This window comes from Scyliorhinus torazame, chromosome 9 (assembly GCF_047496885.1).
Source record: "Scyliorhinus torazame isolate Kashiwa2021f chromosome 9, sScyTor2.1, whole genome shotgun sequence".
Lineage (NCBI taxonomy): Eukaryota > Metazoa > Chordata > Chondrichthyes > Carcharhiniformes > Scyliorhinidae > Scyliorhinus > Scyliorhinus torazame.
Window position 1 is genome coordinate 157365190 of NC_092715.1, and position 20540 is coordinate 157385729.

At 48.5% G+C, this 20540-nt stretch overlaps 1 protein-coding gene across 3 annotated transcripts in view; it reads right to left on the reverse strand.

Moving 5' to 3' along the window:
• Positions 1-20540, reverse strand: part of frmd3 (FERM domain containing 3) — a 356546-nt gene that overhangs the window by 106250 nt on the left and 229756 nt on the right. For all 3 annotated transcript variants that reach the window (XM_072516657.1, XM_072516656.1, XM_072516655.1), the window contains one exon: positions 4539-4627. In XM_072516657.1, coding sequence (XP_072372758.1) covers positions 4539-4627 — 89 coding nt within the window. The remainder of the gene's footprint in view (positions 1-4538; positions 4628-20540) is intronic.

The following is a 20540-nucleotide window of genomic DNA, read 5'->3' on the forward strand; positions in this document are numbered from 1 at the left end:
TGTGTGGCTATAACAATACGGCCACACAGAGGAAGCTGTTGGCAGAAACCACCGTTGATATTGAACATTCTGTATCTCGAGAGCACATGGAGAAAGGCAGGAGCTGCAGCGGTCCATGGGCTACAACGCTTATAGTTTGGCCTGCCCTTCTTTTCGCACTCCCTCTGCATCACAAGATGGTGCCGGTCTGGTCAGCCTTCCTCCAAAAAGGCAAGTCCACAGCAGTTCAAATCTGGGTACTACCGCTGACCAGTGGGATACCTCTCCCGAGGACGAAGGGGAGAACCGGCCGCAATACCACTGTGTGTCGGGGGACTCATGATGGTCAAGGCTGCCAATATTGGCGCAGAGAGCACCGCCCGCACCAGCTGCTGAGGTCGCCACAAATCAGGGCCTTGCATGTGGGCGTCCCAGGGGAGGACTGTTTAATGCAGTTACACTGTGTCCTGGCTCCAAAGGTTGCACCAATGCAGGTCACATTGCAGCTAAATGATCATCCAGTGACCATGGAAATGGACACTGGTGCTGTTGTTTGCATTGTGAACCTCCGCACATTTCAGTGGCTTTGGGAAGGAATCTTGCCTCTGACATTGCACGATACCACAGCATGATTGGCGACCTACACTGAGGAACCTTTGAAGATCGTCGGAACCACTGTGACTCCAGTAACATACGGACGGCACTCAGTCCATCTTCCTTTGGAAGTGGTGCAGGGACCAGGGTCAAATATGTTGGGGCGAGACTGGTTAAGAGTCCTCCGTTTCGACTAGCAACAGGTCTTTTGACAACCGGCAATGCATATGATGTGTTGGGTAAATATCCCAATGTGTTCCAGGAGGGAATTGGTCAACTACTATGGGAGGTTCATTGCTAACTTGGCCACTCTGTTAGCTCCGCTCACATGCTATTAAGGATGGGGCAGGAATGGTGCTGGGGCGTTCCACAGAACAAAGCATTTGTTGCAGTTAAGAAGTGTCCATCTTCCACCCAACTTCTGACGCACCATGATCTGGCTAGGCCACTAATTTTGACATGTGGCATTCCCCTTACAGCATTAGGGCTGCGCTGGCCCATGCATGGGACGATGGCACGGAGTGCCCTAATGCGTTCGCTTCTAGAACCCTGGCAGACGCAGAGCTTTGTTACGCTCAGATAGGGAAAGAGGGCTTGGCTGCGATTTTCGGTAAAAAGAAGTTCCATCTGTACATTTATGGCGATATTTTGTATCGTCACGGACTACATGCCGCTGCTTGGCCTTTTCCGGTAGGATAAGAGAATCCCACTGACCATGTCGGCTAGGATCCAGCATTGGGTGCTCCTGCTTGCTGCATCCGAACACTCATTTCAGCTCAGACCAAATTGCCCATGCAGAAGCCCTCAGCTGGCTGCCATTGCCCGTGAGCACCACGTTCCCACCAGTGGCGGCTGAGGTGATTGCGACACCCAAATTCATGGATACCTTACCAGTGACGGCTTTTCGAGGTGTCCTTGGACACAGCAAAACCCGGAATAGGCGAAGCTTTATCTTGTGCGGCGGGAAAAAGGAGGCCCTTCCAGTAATCCTCCGGTTGTCCGCCCAGAAGTTCTTCGAACTTAGTTTGGGAGAGTTTCATATTATGGGATTGTGTGGCAATTCGGTTGCAGGATCAGACGAATTCTATGAAATATGAAATCTATGAAATCAGGATGCCCTGCTACAGAATCTGCACAGTGGCCATCTAGGGGCATCTAAAATAAAAATGTTGGCCTGCAGTTATGTCTGGTGGCCCGGCATCAGTGGGAACATCAAGAGGATCATGCGCATCTGCTCGGACTACCAGGAGCATCAAAACTCCCGCCAACAGCCTCTCTCCACTCTTGGGAATGGCCAGGGGTTGACTTGCATGCGGATTTTGCGGGACCCTTCATTCGGTCCATGTTCCTCGTATTCGTGTGTGCCGACTCAAAAGTGGCTCAAAGTGTGAAAAATGACCTCCACAATGTCCAGGGCCACGATAGAGAAACTCCATGACTCTTTCAGCACCCATGGGATCCCTGAGGTCCTGGTGATGGATAACGAGACTCCGTACATGAGTGAGGAATTTGCTGTGTTCATAAAGAGTATTCGGCATATTTGGACCGTCCCGTATCATCCCTCCTCCAATGGTTTAGTGGAAAGAGGTCCAAACCTTCAAAAGAGGGTGAAAGAAGTAGTCCACTGGATCCACGGACACACGGCTGGCACGGTTCCTTTTTACTTATCACACAGTGCCATGTGACGGCAGGAATCGCCCCCACGGAACTGTTGATGGGCCGAAGGCACAGAACTCGGCTGAGTCTGATATTTCCAAGTTTTGGCAGGAATGTAGTGGTGCAGCAGGCGATGCAGAAGAGGCACCATGATTTGAGGGCGCCAGGTCGGACATTTAGTGCCGGGGATGCACTCTATGTTCGCAACTTTGGTGATGGAGCATTGTGGCTTCCAGGAGTACTGGTGGAGCAAAATCGGTTATGTATAAAGACTGGGTTCAAGAGAAAGTCCACAAGAAGCACTTGGGCCACCTGCAGAAGCGAGAACCTGTACTTCCAGACACTCGACTGGCAACAGTGGCGCCTCCTCCACACCTGGCACACCTTGTGGCCTGGGGAACCAGCTGCCTGTGTCACAGCACCCAGTCCAACAGGAAGAGGATGACTCCGGTTCCGAGACGGATGCAAAAGAATCTTTATCGGCAGACAAAGGCATTTCCAGAACCGAGGTCCTGACGGTGACTCTTTGACGGTTGGCCAGGAAATGACGATTGGCACAGATATACTCTGCCCAACAGATACACTCCACACAAAGCGGCCCAGAAAGCGTCCACCTTTGGCGGCTGAAGTGGGACTTTTGAACTTTGGGGAGGATGGGGTGTCATAACCCCAACTAGGACCAGAGGGAAACGATCGTTGATCTTACCATGGGAAACATGGAATATGAGCTTCCCAGATAGGGGGCAGAGGCCACTCACCTGGGGTTCGTTATGAACTAAGATAAAAGCTGGCCCAAAGCAGGGCCAGGGGTGTTTAATTCCTCAGCAAGGACTGTACTGGGAGTGATATGCTGCCTTGAGCAGAACTTTGTAAATAGTTAAATAAAATCATGTTCATTTACTGCCAGTTTCCTGAGTTCCTAAAATATAAAGCACAGAGCTTTCATTGGATGGCATGGCTGTGTGATAAATACAATGTGTACTTTGGTACTGTGCCCTACACACCATCAGCACCCAGATCGGTTCCTGGTGTGTGCTGAGGTGCTTGATCTCATTCAGGGTTGTGTTGAAACTCAATAGCCCTGGGATAAAGAGAGGAAAATACAAATAAAATTTCCAGTTCTGATTGTTATCCAATAATTCCTGTAAGCACAAGTAAGCAGTTGTGAATATTGGGTCGGTACAAGATCCGGAATTCTGCAACCCCCCTGCTGGGTCGGAGAATCGGCGGCGGGCCGCGCGAATCATGCCACGCCGCCCCGATGCCGGGACGCGATTCTCCGCAGCTGGGGCCAGCGTGATCGGTGCAGCGCCGGCCGAGTATGCGCCGACTCTCCATCCCGGGCCGGCAATGACCGTGCGGCGATTCTCCGGAACGGATGGGCCAAGCGGCCGTCAACAAAAAGCCAAGACCCGCCGGCGCTGCTCTAACATCCTCTGTGCCGGCGGGACCTAGAGCATTCAAGGGTCTGGGGGCGGGCCGACCGATCGACGGGCCAGAAGGCTCCTGTACTACAGGTATGGGGGTAGATCCCTGCCTGCTGGCTCCGCCCAGTAGGTGGAGTATAAATGTGTGTGCTCACCGAGCTGCAGCCATTTTGACAGCAGCTGCAGGAGGCTACACATCGCTGCTTAATAATGCCTTGATTACACTCTCCTCTCGTCTCGTCGTAATTGATAGTGCATCAACTTGCACCTTAAAGAACCATGCCATCCAGTGAAAGCTGTGTGCTTTATATGAATGATACCTTCTTTTCACAAGGAAAATTACAGAGGTGTGATCTCTTGCAAATGTAGCATAGTCTATAATCAATTAAGTGACAATCTAAGAAAATAAATGTCACCTGGGTGAATTGGAAAAAACTGAGAGCATGACAGCTTCATGATGGTAACAAGTTCACTTTCTGTGAGAGAGTCATTCTTATTGAGCTTTATATTTGTGGTTTATGATGATATCGGAACTCCTTGGTTATATAACAGGTTATGGCATCATGATCTGTTATCCTTCAAATATACCACAGATAAATGTCACTCCAAGGAAGGAGCTGAGTTCCGAAAGCTAGTGATTTGAAACAAACCTGTTGGACTTTAACCTGGTGTTGTAAGACTTCTTACTGTGATCACCCCAGTCCAACGCCGGCATCTCCACATCATGACTCTGAGTATAAACTACAGTTCGGCAACAGGGGTGATTTTGATGCATCTCGTCAGTGCCAAATACAATCTCGTACTCAAATGTCAAATGTTCCTACGCATCATTGTTGCACTAAAAATGGACATCAATGTAAGATGAACATGAACATTGTTTACCATCTTAGGAGTTGAATCCTTTTATTCCCTTGGAACACAACAAAACCCGTGGCAGTGAATCCTATAAAAGCTGTAGCTCCTGAAGAATCCTTAAAAGGTAAAAGAAAAACATTTAGAATACTTTCAACAAACTGTAGCCTAGAAATAGGCTTGTAAGGACTTAATATTTTCAAAGCACATTTTCTGTCCTCTATCTTAAGGTAGGGTTAATCTTTTTGTCTTAAATGAATTAGATTGGGTTTATGCTATATGGGATAATCATTAATCAAAATGTATTTACAAAGTATTGACAAACTTTTATGAATGTGACAAGGGGCCCGATGTCCACCACCAAAACTGGCGACACCCTCACCAACTTGAACTCCAGGAGCCCCAAGGGAATTAAGTACCTAATTGGCAGCGGAAATACATGGGACATTTCATTGCTGCACTTCTGCCAAAAGGGTCCTGCCGCAGAAGCTGCTGGACAATCAGAGGCCAGCAGCGTCACCTGTAACATGGCTCTTGCCAGTAATTCGCAAGGGCCCTCACCAAGATTTATTGTGGGATCCCTGGAGAAAAGGTAAATGAGGGCTGAATGAGAGTCACCAGCAAAGTAGAGTGGGGTTGAAGGAAAAGGCAATGGGTTGCTCTCTGGGTCCTTTGCTCAGGCACCGAGTGCCTCTAAATAGAGGCTTTCCACCCCAGAAATCTGCAAGCAAACCCAACAGAGCCAAGCTCTCCACCCACCTTGGTTGAATACCAGCAGCATGCTGCTACCTGAAAGATTTGATACTATTTGTAATCAGCAGTGATCATTTGCACTCATTTGATATCTATTGCAATCAAAAGTAATCATTTAGCTATTATTTAACCTCACTTGTACTCAAAAATGTAACTGTCATTTGATATGAACAACACTTAAAACCAATCATTTCACGATCATTTAATATTACATGTACCGTAACTGACATCAATGTAATCAATTGAGACTTCGGGTGGCGGCCATGAGCTAAATGGTGTCACAAAAGGTAACTCCCCGTCTGGAAACACTTTTTTGGACCTTGTTAACCCAATGAACGGGCACCAAACCTGAAGAAAAACATACTAACCTGACCATCATCGATAGCTCGACTGGTTTGGGATGTCGGCGGTGTGATGATGCATAAGGCAAGTTTATACATAATGTTATGCACAACCTACGACCACTAGGTGGCATTGTAAACCCATCACGTGACCTTGTGGTCTGGAAGTCGGTCGTGCTGGGAGATGGACGTATTTGCAGTAGCTCCATAATAATTGTTTAGTGTTAGTGGTTTATTATTTTATTTATCCGAGTTATCTTGCCACGCAGTTGTTCTACAATAAATTATTTTAAACTACATGTTCTGTAGTTCATCATTCACTTCGGCCAGTCTACAGAATATGACAGGTGGCTACCAAACAAGACGCAAAGGAAACAGAAACAGACAAGCACAAAACCCCAGCATCGGAATCAGTAGACCCACGTGGCAGCATGAATATGGTGGACCCTGCTGAGTTGTTGTGCCATCCCAATCTTTGAGGCAGAGGTTGACGGAGTTCATCATAGTTGAACTCCAAAAACACAATGGACTGAAGGAAGACCTGTGGTCAGCAATGGAGTTGGGTGTCGAGGCTGCAATGGCCCCCTTCCGTGGGTTGATGGACAGAGTGGAACGGGAGCTGGAAGCCCAGGAGGCGCTGATCCAAGAAATGGAGAAAGCGGTCACGGAGCAGGACAACGAATTGCCTCACTAGAGGCCGAAGTAATGATGTTAGCAATGACCCATAATCCCTGAAGCCCAGAGTGGATGACCAGGAGAACTGGTCTTAGCGCCAGAACCTCCGGATCAACAAACTACCAGAGGGCACAGAAAATAAGATCCCAACTGAGTACATCTCGAAGATGCTCTGGAAGCAGGTCCGGTGGGTGGCCCACAGACCACTCTGCCAGAAGCCACGGGCGATAATTGTCAGACTCCACAGATACCAAGACAAGGGACAAGGGTGAAAACCACACGGACTTGCAACTGGGCAAGACACTTAATCCGTGTTTACCAGGAAATTGGGGCCAACCTGGCTAAATGCCGAGCGGAATTTAACAAAGGTAAGACGACACTTTTCAAAAGCAAAGTACAATTTGGCATGTTGTACCGGCAAAACTTTGGGTCACTTATAAGGACAAGGGCCATTTCTTTAATACGCCGGAGGAGGCAAATGACTTTGTACAAAAGGGACAAAGTACAAAAGGGCAGCACGGTAGCACAGTGGTTAGCACTGTCGCTTCACAGCTCCATGCTCCCAGGTTTGATTCCCGGCTTGGGTCACTGTCTATGCAGAGTCTGCACGTTCTCCGAGTGTCTGCATGCATTTCCTCCCTGTGCTCTGGTTTCCTCCCACAGTCCAAAGATGTGCAGGTTAGGTGGATTGGCCATGCTAAATTGCCCTTTGTCCAAAAAAAGGTTAGGTGGGGTTACTGGGCTATGGGGATAGGGTGGAGGTTGGGCTTAAGTAGAGTGATCTTTCCGAGGGCCGGTGCAGACTCGATGGGCCAAATGGCCCCCTTCTGCACTGTAAATTCTATGAAATTCTATGATAAAAGAACTGGGAAAGAACTAAGCAGGGGGCACAAAATCATGGATGTTTTTCTATGCTGTTGTTTTTGTGTGTGTGTTTCTTGTGTTGAGTCAGGAATGTCCATAAGTATTTGTTCTGGTATCCTTCCTATAGATCATGTTGTTTGAAGTTACAGGATTATCGGGGTCAGTCCATCAGGGCGAAGGGGAGTATGGCACTCCTCTTTGGGCTTCTGGGGCATTCCTCTGCCAACACAGACAACTTTAAATGGGGAGAGAGTATAGACGAGACAGTTGGGAACGACCGGATTGGGGTTATTGAGCATCATTTCCGGGAGGGTGGGGGGGGGGGGTATGCTAGCGAGCATGCTAGTAATCGGGGGTAATGCGGGGGGGGGGGGGGGGGGGGTGCTGTGACTGATCTCCTCAGAAGGAGGGGGCGTCTGGCAGGGGTGGGGGGCAGGTCAGTGGGGCGGGCTGGTGTCTTGGGGAAAAAGGGGGTTCGGGTGGAAGGGGCGCCTGCAGAGGGGGGCTGTCTGATCAAAAGCAACAAAGCGGGGGGGGGGGGGGGGGGGGGGGGGGGGAGTAGCCAAAAGGGGCACGGGTAGAATGTTAGAATGCTGGTCACACAGGTTTCATGGCAGAACAGTTTGAATGGGGGCGGTGGTGGTGGCCATCTTGGACGCACTGAGGACAAAGGCAAGCCCGCACATGCAGGGGCATCATAGCTGACCCTAAAAGAGGGGTATGCAAAGCCCCTCCCCTAGTCAGGATAGTCACCTGGAGCGTGCAGGGCTCAACGGCCCTGTCAAAGGATCCTGAGTCTTCTCCCACCTGAAAAACCTGAGGGCCGACATAATTTTCCATCAATTCCATGCAATCCTGGTCGGACTGGGGTCAGATGGGTTCCCGGTGGACTTCTGTAAAACGTTTGCAGCAGTGCTTGCTCCACATCTGTTGGGGAAGTTCAACGGGCGGAGTGGCGCAGATGGAGGAAGCATCATGTGCAGTGACTTCGCTGCGGGCACTAGTTACTGCCCCACTCCCGTTCTCCCCGGCCAGGTTCAAGACGAGCCCGGTGGTGATAGCATCATTAAAGGCCTGGAACCAACTCAGACACTACTTCAGGCTGAAGGACATGGCCATCTCGGCACCAATCTGTAACAACCACAGGCTCATATCAGCGGGAATGGACTCAACCTACAAATCCTGGAAGATGGGGAGGGGAGCGGGCGATGAGTTTAGGGATCTGTACGTGCACGGCAGATTGATAAACCTGGAGGAAATAAATGAAACGTTTCATCTCCCGAAAAGGAGCGAGTCCAGATACTTCCCGATACGGGACTTTCACCGCAGGGTGGCCCCTCGTACCCTCAGCTGCCTAAGCACACTTTGCTGGACAGATTGATATCGCAGGATGAGTTGGGAAAGGGAAAGAGCTCAGACATATATGGGCGACTGCTGGAGGAAGTAAGGGCCCTACTAGACAAAACAAGGGAGAACTGGGAGGAGGATTTGGGCCTCGAGATGATGCAACTTAAGGGGGTACACAGGGCACACCTAACCAAAGTGGGCATGAGGGGACTCTTCCCTGGGTGGAGGATAAATGCAAGAGATGCCAGATGGGGTCTGCAAACCACTGCCACATGGTCTGGTCCTACCCAGGATTGGTCGAATTCTGGACCACTTTCTTCGAGACCATGTCCGGGTCATGGGTGTTAGGACAGAGCCATGTCCGCCGGTGGCAATCTTCGGCGTGTCGGATTAATCGGAGCTTTTGGAGGGGAAGGCAGCTGACACCTTGGCCTTAACCTCCCTGATAGCCTGGCGACAAAGCCAACTTGGATGGAGATCGGCAGCGTCACCTCGGGCCTCAAGCTGGCTGGCGGACCTGGCAGAATTCTTAAAACTAGAAAAATCCAATTTGTTTTCAGGGGGTTGGAGAAAGGGTCCTGCTTCAGGTGGAGGTACTTGCCATTTTAACACAAGAACCTGCTCCCATGCCCACATGTTTGTCCTTGGCCTGCTGCACTGTTCCAGTGAAGCTCAATGCAAACTGGAGGACAAGCATCTCATCCTCCAGTTAGGCACACTACAGCCTTCCGGCTCATCATCAAATTCCACAACTTCAGATGATTAGCTCTACCCCACCTCGACTCCTTTGTTTTCATTCCGTTTCATTTTAACTGTTAAATTTTATTTTTTTCTGATCTTTCTTTATATATTTTTCCCCCCACTCTTTCCCCCATCTTACCCCCCATTTCCTTACCTTTTCTCCTCTTAGCTTCTCCATTTCCCCCCCTTTTCTCATTTTACCCATCTCCCACTCAGGTCCCCCCTCCCCCCCACATTTACATCTGTCACAGTTTACCCTCTGATTTTAGTTTCTCTGATGTTTGGCCTTTCACACCTTTTATTCTCTCTGGGGACTACCATTAGCACTCTTTCCCCTTGGGTTCTTGGGCTTCCAGCAGGCATCTCTCATACAGGTAGGCTTCTTGACAGGGGTCTGTCCTATGGAGGGATCTCTGGTGGGGGGTCTCTCTAATTATGGGGTCTCTGGTGGTGGGGGCAGGGTGGGCAGGCCTGGCATTGTGGGGTGGGGGGGGGGGGCTCCAATGGCCTTAGGGGTAACTCCCTTAAAAAGTTACCCGCTTGGCCCACCACGAAGTACAACGTGTCAGGGCCACGTTTGTCAAGACCTGCACCAATCACTGTGTGATTCCCAGCGCAGAGGACAGGACAATCACATGGGCCTGGAGAATATAGTGGTCGGCTGGTAACCTCGATTCTGGCACCAGGGGGGACCAGAGCATCGGAATGGGAATGGCGCAGGGTGCCGATCCCGTTTTCTGCCCGAAGCTGGTCTCTCAACTTCATCGGGAACTCCGCTACCGACGGCGGAAAATCCAGCCCCTGATGTTGAGCCCCAGATGCTGATTGCCACTTCAACAAAGTTACATCCCTTGCTGTTTGAAAGTGATTTTCCAATAGCTAAATCCAATACAAGGGACTTAAGTCAGAACAAAGCAAACCACGTAGGTATGAACAGTGACCTGACCATGGTAGATTGTGAAACTACATGAAAAGATATGAAGGTAGACAAGCAATGGCAGACATTTAAATAATTAATTTACAATTTGCAACAAATATACATTTGCTTGAGAAATGAAAATCTCATAACAAAAGTGGTGTAATTCTAATTAGGGACATTAAATTTATCATCAGATAAAAGTACAAAGTTTTTAATATTGCCAAAAAAGAAATACGCATGGGAATTTGGTGAATTTTAGAATTCAGGAAAGAGTGACCACAAAATTGATAAAGAGAAAAGATAATATTCATTTGGTAGTACAGTGCAGCTTTTTGTCTTGCACTCATTAAAACAATCCCAAGAGTGCCAAATTTCAACAGTAGCAACAATTTATTCTGCATGAGAAAAGTGTGCTGATTGGTTAGCAAGTAGACTCTGATCAGTTGAGGTCCTGCTTTGGAAAATGCAGGGAACAGTTATCTACCCAGCTTTTGTTTCAATTTAAGTAGGACAAGTCAGCTCTGATTGGTCGAGGCACAGCCATGGGGAATTCACCAGGGAATAGCTGTCCCACATGCTTATGTTTAATTCAGAAAGGTTCAATGCCGAGACATAATGGGGGAAATTCCCCATTTATGAGAGTACGGTCGGGATTCTCCGCCGACCGCTACTGGTAGCGAAGTTCCCAATGCAGCAGAGAATGTCACATGGGGTAAAAACAGGATCAGGGGTCCCTTGTTGCCGGCAGCAGGAGATTTGCGCCGCTCGCTGCTGGGAGGTTGCAAATGGGTCATTTGAACCCATTTGTAGCCTATTAATGAGCCGGACACCAGATTTTCCATGTCTCTGTGATGCTCTGGCCTTCTCGGTCATGATTCACGTGGACGTAGATTGGTGCAAGTATTTTCCAGTGTGATCCTGGCACAGTGGACCTTGCGGTGAGTCAAGAGGTTATTTAACGTAGGTGCCCCCCAAAGTCCATCAGAGGGCCCCCCACAACAAAAATCCTGTCCACCCAGCCCCCCATCGGAACCCCCCCCCAGAGACTCCCATCAGAGAACCTATTATACTCCCATGTCAGAGGCTCCCCACATCTCAGAGACCCCCATATCAAAGACCCCCATATCAGAGACCCCCACCAGAGACTCCTAACCACAATGTTCATAAATATCGAGAAGTTAAGTGTTTTTACTTCTTTTTCACAGCAGGAAGCTGCTTTTGATGTGGTCAGGAGCTGTCAATCAGAGCTAGATGTTCACAGCAAAGTACTTGAGAAGCATTCAAACGTGAAGGGAAACGAAAATAAACAATCCAGACACCTGGCTGTCTAGACACTATTATCCTCTCAATTACAACCTACTAAAAGCTATTTCTCTTTGAAAGTGAATGGACGTCTCGCAAGTCAAAGGATCTGAGCAGGGTTTAAAGCATTGTGATGTGGTTTTGGCTTTCCATGAAGTAACATCTGCTGCTTTCTGCACCTCTGTCTGAGGCAGCAGGTGTAAGGGACAGGGTTAGGTGGATTGGCCATGCTAAATTGCCCTTAGTGTCCAAAGAGATTAGGTGTGGTTACTGGGTTACAGGGATAGGGTGCAGGCATGGGCTTAAGGAGGGTGCTATTTCTAAGGGCCGGTGCAGACTCGATGGGCCGAATGGCCTCCTTCTGCACTGTAAATTCTATGACCTATGATTTTTCACTGTTTCTGCCTGGACTTCTCTTTAGCTTCCAGGCAGATAGTGGGTGGTCTCTGATAAGGGGAGGGTGGTCTCTGATGGGGCTTCTCTGAAATGGTGGGATTTCTGATATGGGGAGATCTATGATGGGAGGTCTCTGATGGGGCGGGCTCTCTGATATGGTGGTGTCTGAATTGGGGGGGGGGGTCTGATGGGGGTCAGAAGGAAGTCTCTGATAGGAGGGTCTGATGGAGGTCTCTGATGGGGGTCTTGTGGGCGCGGTGAGGGGGTCAGGTCACCTCATGCATGCATGCTGTGGGGGAAACCACCCAACTATTCTCGTGATGGGGGAGGAGAATGCCCCGAATTGCCAGCATGGAGGAGGTGGGTTAAGATTTGCATTGTTGGGGAAGGGGGGCCAGCCACTGGGCCTCGGTACTGGACCGCCCGCTCAAAACGGTGGCCCGCTAGCGCGATTCAGAACGTGTGTTCCTGCCCTATGTGTGTTGGTGGGTGATTCTTTAGGCACCTTCCCCGTGGCTGGATTGGCGAATCCCACGCCAGATTCTGTGCTTCGAAGCTCTTTAATTATGCACATGTGGGTTCCCCTCAAAATACCTGCCAGGCTGTCAGCTGATACATCTGCATACCAACCTCACCGCTCTGGCCTGGGAGACCGCTGCCCAGGAAGCCAACGGTGCTGCCACTGACCTGTGAAGCGCCGTCCAGTGCAGGAAGATAAATGATTCTCATCTGCTCCAGCAGGGTAAAGTCCCCTCTCAGCTCCCTCCACTATCAAATTCTCAGCATGACATCATGTGCTCACATGGCTACTCATTTCACAAAACCCACACATTCAGTCTGGGGGACATATCAACACTGACTCTCTCAACAAGACTTTCACAACACCAGCATCTCATCTATCCTGTTCCTCACACTCCATTCTCTGTCCCTTCAGGGTAGAACTCACCACACACACAGGGGACATGCATTTCACCCAGCCTCTGCTCCATCCCCTCTGATCATATCTCTTTCATTTGTCTCAATACAGGTCAAACTCACACACAACAAACGTAAGTAAACCCTGACAGGGGGGTGGAACGGCAGAGATCCTCACCCTCAATGAGTTTGAGGACGAAGTAGCAAAGCTTGCCGGTGAAGAACGGGGTTGCTCCTGTAGCAACATAGCACGTGCCTTCTCTCAACATCGTGGTACAATCTCAGCTCCATCACTTCATCAAATGCTACAATTTACAGTGAATACTATCTACTCAGAAATAGTTTCAGCTCATCCACTAAAATTACCCCCTTCTGTATTTTTTAGTTAACAGACTACGGGCAGCTAGCCAGATGAGTAGCACCCAGAGCACATCTGAGGATCAGGGGGCTCAGGAAGAACAGTTGTAGCCACTTAAAATGGCCAACTCCCGATTTAAAATGGCAAACGGCAAAGGCTGATGGGAAAGTCAGCCAACAGGACAAAAACCAGCAGCTGCAGGTTGGCTGTGTATTTACCTATGGAAAGGCCAGACAAGATCGATACCAGCAACCATCAGCATAACAAAACACCAGCCATCTGCATACTAATGAGCAATCCCCGGGAACAATGAGCAACATTTAGACACATAAAGCAAAACCAGACTCTTCGGCGCCAGCAGAAGCCTACACAAAAGGAGGTGAATGAGCACCTCAGGACCGCCCATCGATCAGGGAACCGCTCCAGCATTGGAGAAAATCGAACCAAGCGATTGGGACAAAGTCCAATCACTTGGGACCAGGTACAGGGTCTGCCCCGAAAGGCGGGAAGCCCCTGGGGACTATAAGAATTGAGCCCCAAGTTCAAGGCGCTCTCTCTTCAACCTCTTCCAGCTCTCTTCTCCACCGCTTCTCCAGCTCTTCACTCTTCAGCAGCTGGTCGAAACTGTAAGTCTTACTTCAACGCTCGCTACGAGATAGGCGCTCCTAGCTATCAATCTGTACCAACTTCAAACCTGCAGGCTCAGAACTCGAACGAAAGGCCATTTGTTTCCCTGACCTGGTGGGCCAGTTCCAAGTTAAGTATAGGCCTGTTTTCATAGAATTTACAGTGCGGAAGGAGGCCATTCAGCTCATCGAGTCTGCACCGGCTCTTGGAAAGAGCACCCCAACCAAGCCCACACCTCCACCCTATCCCCATAACCCAGTAACCCCACCCAACACTAAGGGCAATTTTGGACACTCAGGGCAGTTTATCATGGCCAATCCACCTAACCTGCACGTCTTTGGACTGTGGGAGGAAACCGGAGCACCCGGAGGAAACCCACGCACACACGGGGAGAACGTGCAGACTCCGCACAGGCAGTGACCCAAGCCGGGAATCGAACCTGGGACCCTGGAGCTGTGAAGCAATTGTGCTAACCACTATGCTACCGTGCTGTTAGTTGTAGAAGTAGCTTAAACGTAGAATTTGTGCATGAGTAGCGATTACTGTGTATAATAAATGTGCTTTGATTTAAATCTTACTAATCGGTGTACTGGATTATTGATCATTACTCGGACTTGAACCACGTGGAGGTATCATAAAGATACCTGGCGACTCAAGAGCAAAGGTAATAAAACAGAGCAATTAAACTAAGGCAAAGTTAACAACACAGTCACAGGACCCACCTGCACCCTCCATCAGTGCAGAGAGACACACCACAGTGAGGCGTACTTCAAGGTTAGGCTTGGGTTCACGTTCTGGAGAACACCTCACAGACTCATCCCCACAGCAGTCAGAAGCAGGGACAGCCCAGTATCAAGCACTTGAAGTGCTGCTAGAGACCAGCCACCCACTCAGTCCCAGTCAGATGATAAGCCTCTGGAAGTGGCTGCCAACTAACAGGTGGAGATGCGACGGCAGGCAGCGGAACATTGGGCAGCACTTCAAAAGTCTCTCAGCAGACTAGAGCACATGATGGAGGAATCCATTCATGTTTTGTCTGTTGTCATGGCTCTAACATGCAAGTGCCTTGAGGCCACCATGGGAAAGTTGGTGACCACCACGGACACCTTGGTACAGCCGATGCTGCTAGATTTGCACTAGGCCCTGCAAACTATGGCCAAACACTCTGCTGGAATATAGTCCACATGGGGACAAAGCACCTTCATCTCCCTCCAGGTGCCCAATCTCCTGCTGGAGTCAGGCCAGGACCCTCTGGCACCCACAAAAGGATGCGTGTCAGCCGGACAGACCAAGGGCCTCCACTCAGGACACTCCAAGGATGTGTTGCTACTCAGCCTGTGCCTGCATTAACGCAACAGCACAAGCTACCAAGGATCCCTCTGCAGCTGAGCCAGGGATCCTTATGAACCCAGGCCCCTCCAAGGCTCAGGCCATCAGAGAACGTCAGTCATGGTCATCACAGACACCATGATGTAACAGTCAGCCTCTGCCCCTGCTGCAGATGTCAGGGTTGAACCAAAAAGTAGTGTTTGGATTAGGAAAGTTAAAAAGGTACTGTGTTCACTGCTCCAAATGTGATGTCCTGAACAAAGCCCACAAGCATGACCCCAACCTTCCTGTTGCTTGCCATTTTAACTCAGCATCTTGCTCTCATGCCCACTTGTCCATCCTTGGCTTGCTGCAATGTTCCAATGAAGCCAAAGGCAAGTCAACTTAAAGTCCACCAAGTAAGTCATGTAAGAATGCGAACACTGCCACAAAGAAAATTCAGGCCAGCGTAGTGCTCTCATCCGAAAGCACATGTCATGGTTTGCGACACTATCAGTTAGGAAACCCAGAAATGCAGAGAGTCACATTGCTGATGAGCACTCCTCAGCAATTGCCATCCCTTGAGGACTATGGGTTGAGAACTCGCCCATCATCACTCCTAATGAAGAATTACATACTGCTCCCTGACAACACATAAGGGTCTGGAAAAAAGGTTGCACTGAGGTTTATATAGAATCATAGAATTTACAGTACAGAAGGAGGCCATTCAGCCCATCTAGTCTGCACTAGAAAGAGCACCCTACTTAAGCCCACACCTCCACCTTATCACCGTAATCCAGTAACTGCACCTCACCTTTTTGGACACTTAAGGCAATTTAGCATGGCCAATCCACCCAACTTACACATCTTTGGACCGTGGGAGGAAACCGGAGCACCTGGAGGAAACCCACACAGACATGGGGAGAACAGACAGTGACCCAAGCCGGGAATCGAACCTGGGACCCTGGAACTGTGAAGCAACTGTGCTAACCACTGTGCTACCGAGCTGCCCATATATCACATGAATGTTAATCTTAAAATGGGACACTCAGTGTGAGCATGGCTGAACTCTGGATAAGAGGACTGCAAAGATCCAAACCAAACACTTTGATCTGCCCATTCCATTCACATACCCATGGAATTGTTTTCAAAAAGTGCAACTTTCTATAACGATATAGAGCATTCAGGACCCTGAGATGACACCAAAACTTTCGATGCTAAGCAAAATATTGTGGATGCTGGAATCCAAAAAAATGGCTTGGAGGGCTAGAGGAGATGTCACCTATTGATGTGACTTAGCTTTGCTCCTCCTCGAACCTGTCAGCTATTAGAGTTTCACGTGCACGCTTCCCAGATTTCCCCTCCTCCACAGTATCAGCACGCTCATGTTGTCCCTCAGTAGCCACCTGAGCTTCACGCACCTCTTCATCTTCACCTTCCGAGGTGGTCTCCCCCTCTAGTTCAACCTATGGCAGAGCCCACCTCTCTGCATAGCCAGGTTGTGAAGGGTACAGCAAACTGCAATTTGCGGCAAACCCTCTCCAGTGCATATTGCAGAGATGCACCCGAGTAGTCCAGGCACCTCAATTGCATCTTCAGAAGTATGATGGTCTGTTCTACGAGGGGTGTGTGATGGCTTGGGAAAGTTAAAATGTTTGTCTACTGTGTGCATTGCTCCAAATATGGTCTCCTCAACACTGAGGAGATTAAACACAGACTGGGTCATTGCTTTGCAGGACACCTTCACTCAGGTTGTACCTTTCCTCAGCTGAAATCTGAGGGTGATGCAATGGAGTCAATAGTCAGTATTTAAGTGGAAAGCCCTTATCCCCAGCAACAATCCCTGCAGACATTTGGGCCCCTTGAAGATCCTGACGAATGTGATATAAAATAGTTACTTTAGAGATATTAGTTAATGTAATGTAGAGGTAGGCCAGTCTAATCCTGGTGAGTTCACAGACAAAGGATTTCAGACCGCATGGCAAAGCAAAGGAAGAGGTGTGTCCACCAAAGGAGGAGAAAAGGATGCTGGGTAATAGGGGCCAGAGGAAGGGATTGGAAGTGAGCCAATCAGAATGTATCACCAGGTCAGGAGGGGTATAGGATGACCTATGGGAATCGTGTATGTGAAACTTGATGCCATTTGAATGTATCAGTAGAGACTTCTTTGTTCTACAGACTCACTTGATTCCAGAGGTGTACGAAGCAAGATGTGTTTTGTGCCGCTGTGAACTGAGTAAAGCTTGCAAGCCAAATAAAATAACTAATGCTGTACCTGCAAATCCATCTCGACTTTTATTGAGGCCAGACTGACGGGTAAAGAAATTTGGGTTTTGTCAATCCCAGACACCTGGGATTGACTGAGGGTCCAGGAGCCATGGCAACTCCCAGGGCACCTTGCACACAGGTGCAGGATGTGCTAGCAATGATCACACAACTACATGTTGATGGAATGGAAGCCCTTGCGATTGATGAAAATTGTGGGTCGCTGCCAGGGAGCCGATATAGCTACATTGGTGCATTCTATTGCATCCTTGGGAACCCAGTAATAGTTGTGTCGCCTGTGTATCTCTGAGCCTGGCTATCCTCGTCCAGAGCCAAGTTCACATTAGTTCACACAAACTATGAGATTTTGGTTGCCCATGGTGAATGAATGGAATCCACTAGGCCATGATGAATGGCATAAATTGTTAACCCATGACTCCACTTCACTGATGTGATGGCAGAATTGATGTAACTGTGCCCCGTTCATTATAGCCTTCGCTCTCCAATGCTGAATTTCTGCCTTCCACAATGTCGTTTTTGAAACTTTGACCTGAGGCTACTGATTTGTGCCTATCTCTTTAAAAGCACAAAGTTAGAACTTTGGCTTACTGTTGCTTCCAGGGGTCTCTGTCCTGTGTGACTGACCTTGACCCTGTCCACTGTAGCAGCATCAACAAGTGGGTATGTATCCCAAGAAAGAGACCCAGAGCCCATCTTATCGGTCCTCCCACATTTCCTCATACTCCTCCCAAACAGAACCGATGTTACTTTCGATTTTGGAAGAAGCCATTCTACCCAAGTGTCAATATGCTGGTATAATACACAATGGAGTAAGACCCTCCATTGCTCACTGTCCACTTACGGTTAAGGACTCTCGGTCTGTATTCGTTGGAGTTTAGAAGGATGAGGGGGGAGGTTCTTATTGAAACTTACAGGATACTGCGAGGCCTGGATAGAGTGGACATGGAGAGGATTCCCATATGTAAGAAAAACTAAAACAAGAGGGCACAATCTCAGACTAAAGGGACAATCCTTTAAAACAGAGATGAGGAGGAATTTCTTCAGCCAGAGGGTGGTGAATCTGTGGAACTCTTTGCCACAGAAGGTTGTGGAGGCCAAATCACCGAGTGTGTTTAAGACAGAGAAAGACAGGTTCTTTATTAATAAAAGGATTAGGGGTTATGGGAAGATGGCAGTAGAATGGGATGAGAAAGGTATCAGCCATGATTGAATGGCGGAGCAGACTAAATGGGCCCAGTGGCCTAATTCTGCTCCTATGTCTTATGGTCTTTTACCTCCGATTTACCTGGAGTCTCGTGATATGCAGGTCGAGATGTCACCTGTTATTCTCCAGCCTCCCCACTAATACTGGATCCTGTTGTTGGGTAGTGGACATAGCTATGCTCACCCCTCCGATCCCAGGACCTGGGAGGTACCCATGCCACACGGGGAGCTGTACCCACCCCATTTGGAGGCCATGTGGAATGTAACGTACAAGGATTCATCCCCCCATATTCTCTTCACATGCCCTCTCCCCGTATTACGTATTCCCTATCTACAGGCTGCAGATGCTCCCTGCGACCATCACCATACCCTCTGCAGCCCAGTGCAGAGCTCACCACGTCCACAAAACCCTGGACTGCCCATCATCTATGATTCCTTTCCATTCCTCAGCAGGAATGGTTGGAATCTACAATTCCTGTCTGCCAGCCTCTGAACTTAAACAGGAGCCTTGATTGGCTGGCAGCTCTCCTGTCCCTCCAGACACAGCACTGCAGAGACCAGATGAAGCACTCAGTGGTCTGTTCAAGGGCCCAGAGGACTGGCAAGTGGCAAAGGTCCCAGGGCGGAGAGGGTAGGGAAAGTCTACCGGTCACAAACGGGGGGGGAATGGAAGTCTCTAGGGGTTGGCCAGCGGGGGATGGAGGTCCAGAGGTCACCAGTCCTTAAGGGTAGGGTACGCTGTGTTAGATGGGGTTTCAAATGAAGGTGTTCCCCCCATCACCCCACTTCCCTTCTGAGATTGGAATACGCCACTTTTCTCACCCGCCACCGCACCTGGTGTGCAGAGAGTAAAATACACCACAGGAACAGAAGAAATCATAATAGGAAATAAGGAAATGGCACAGAAAATCTGTCTTAATTGTAGGAGTCACAAAAAACACATTCCAAAACTAATGATGAGCCAAGAGAATGAGGAACTTGAAAAAAATCAGTATAAGAAAGAGTACTGGCGAATTTAATGGGACTAAAAATAAACAAATCTCCTGAACCCTGTGGCTTGCATCTTAGGGTTTTAAAAGTATCTACATAGAAACTGGGTGCACAGGTTTTGATCGTTCAATGTCCCCTAGATCCTGGAGCAGTTCCCAAAGATAACCCTGCTATTCAAGAAAGGAGGAAGAAAGAAAAAAAGAAACTAGTGGGGCTGACATGCATTGTAAGGAAATTGCTGTAATCTATTATTAGAGATATGGAACAGCGCACAAAAAAATAATTAAAAAGATTTGGCAAAATCAACACAGATTTATGAAAGGGAAGTCATGTTTCAAAAACTGTTACTATTTTTGAGGTTGTAACTGGCAGAGTAGATAGGAGAAAGCAGTGCATTTATATTTTCAAGAAACTATTAAATAAGGTACAACACAAGAGGTTGTTATACAAATCTTGAGCTCACTGAATTGGGGATTATATATTAACAAGGATTGATTAATGGACAGAAAACAAAGAGTAGGAATAAACAGATCATTTTTTGCATTGGTAGGCTGTGACTACCACTAGGGGATAACGAGAATCTGTACTAGAGCCCAATTTATTTTCAATCTATATCAATGATTTAGATGAGGGACCAAAAGAGAAAATGCTGGAAAATCTCAGCAGGTCTGGCAGCATCTTTGGGGAGAGAAAAGAGCTAATTTTTCGATTCCAGATGACCCATTGTTAAAGCTAAAAGTCATAGAAAGTGGGAGATATTTATATTGTGGGGTGGGGAAATGAAAGATGAGTCATAGCCACAGAAACCAAGGGAAAAGTGTGCTCATAGCAGTCCCCAGGGAGAATAAAAGGTGTAAAATGCCAAACAGCAGAGAAACTAAAATCAGAGGGTAAGCTGTGAAATATGTCGGGGGAGGGGGGAAGGGGGAAGCAAAGGGGAGAAAAGGTAAGGAGAGGGGGATATATATATTATATATATATTTATAAAAAGAAAGTCCAGTACAGCT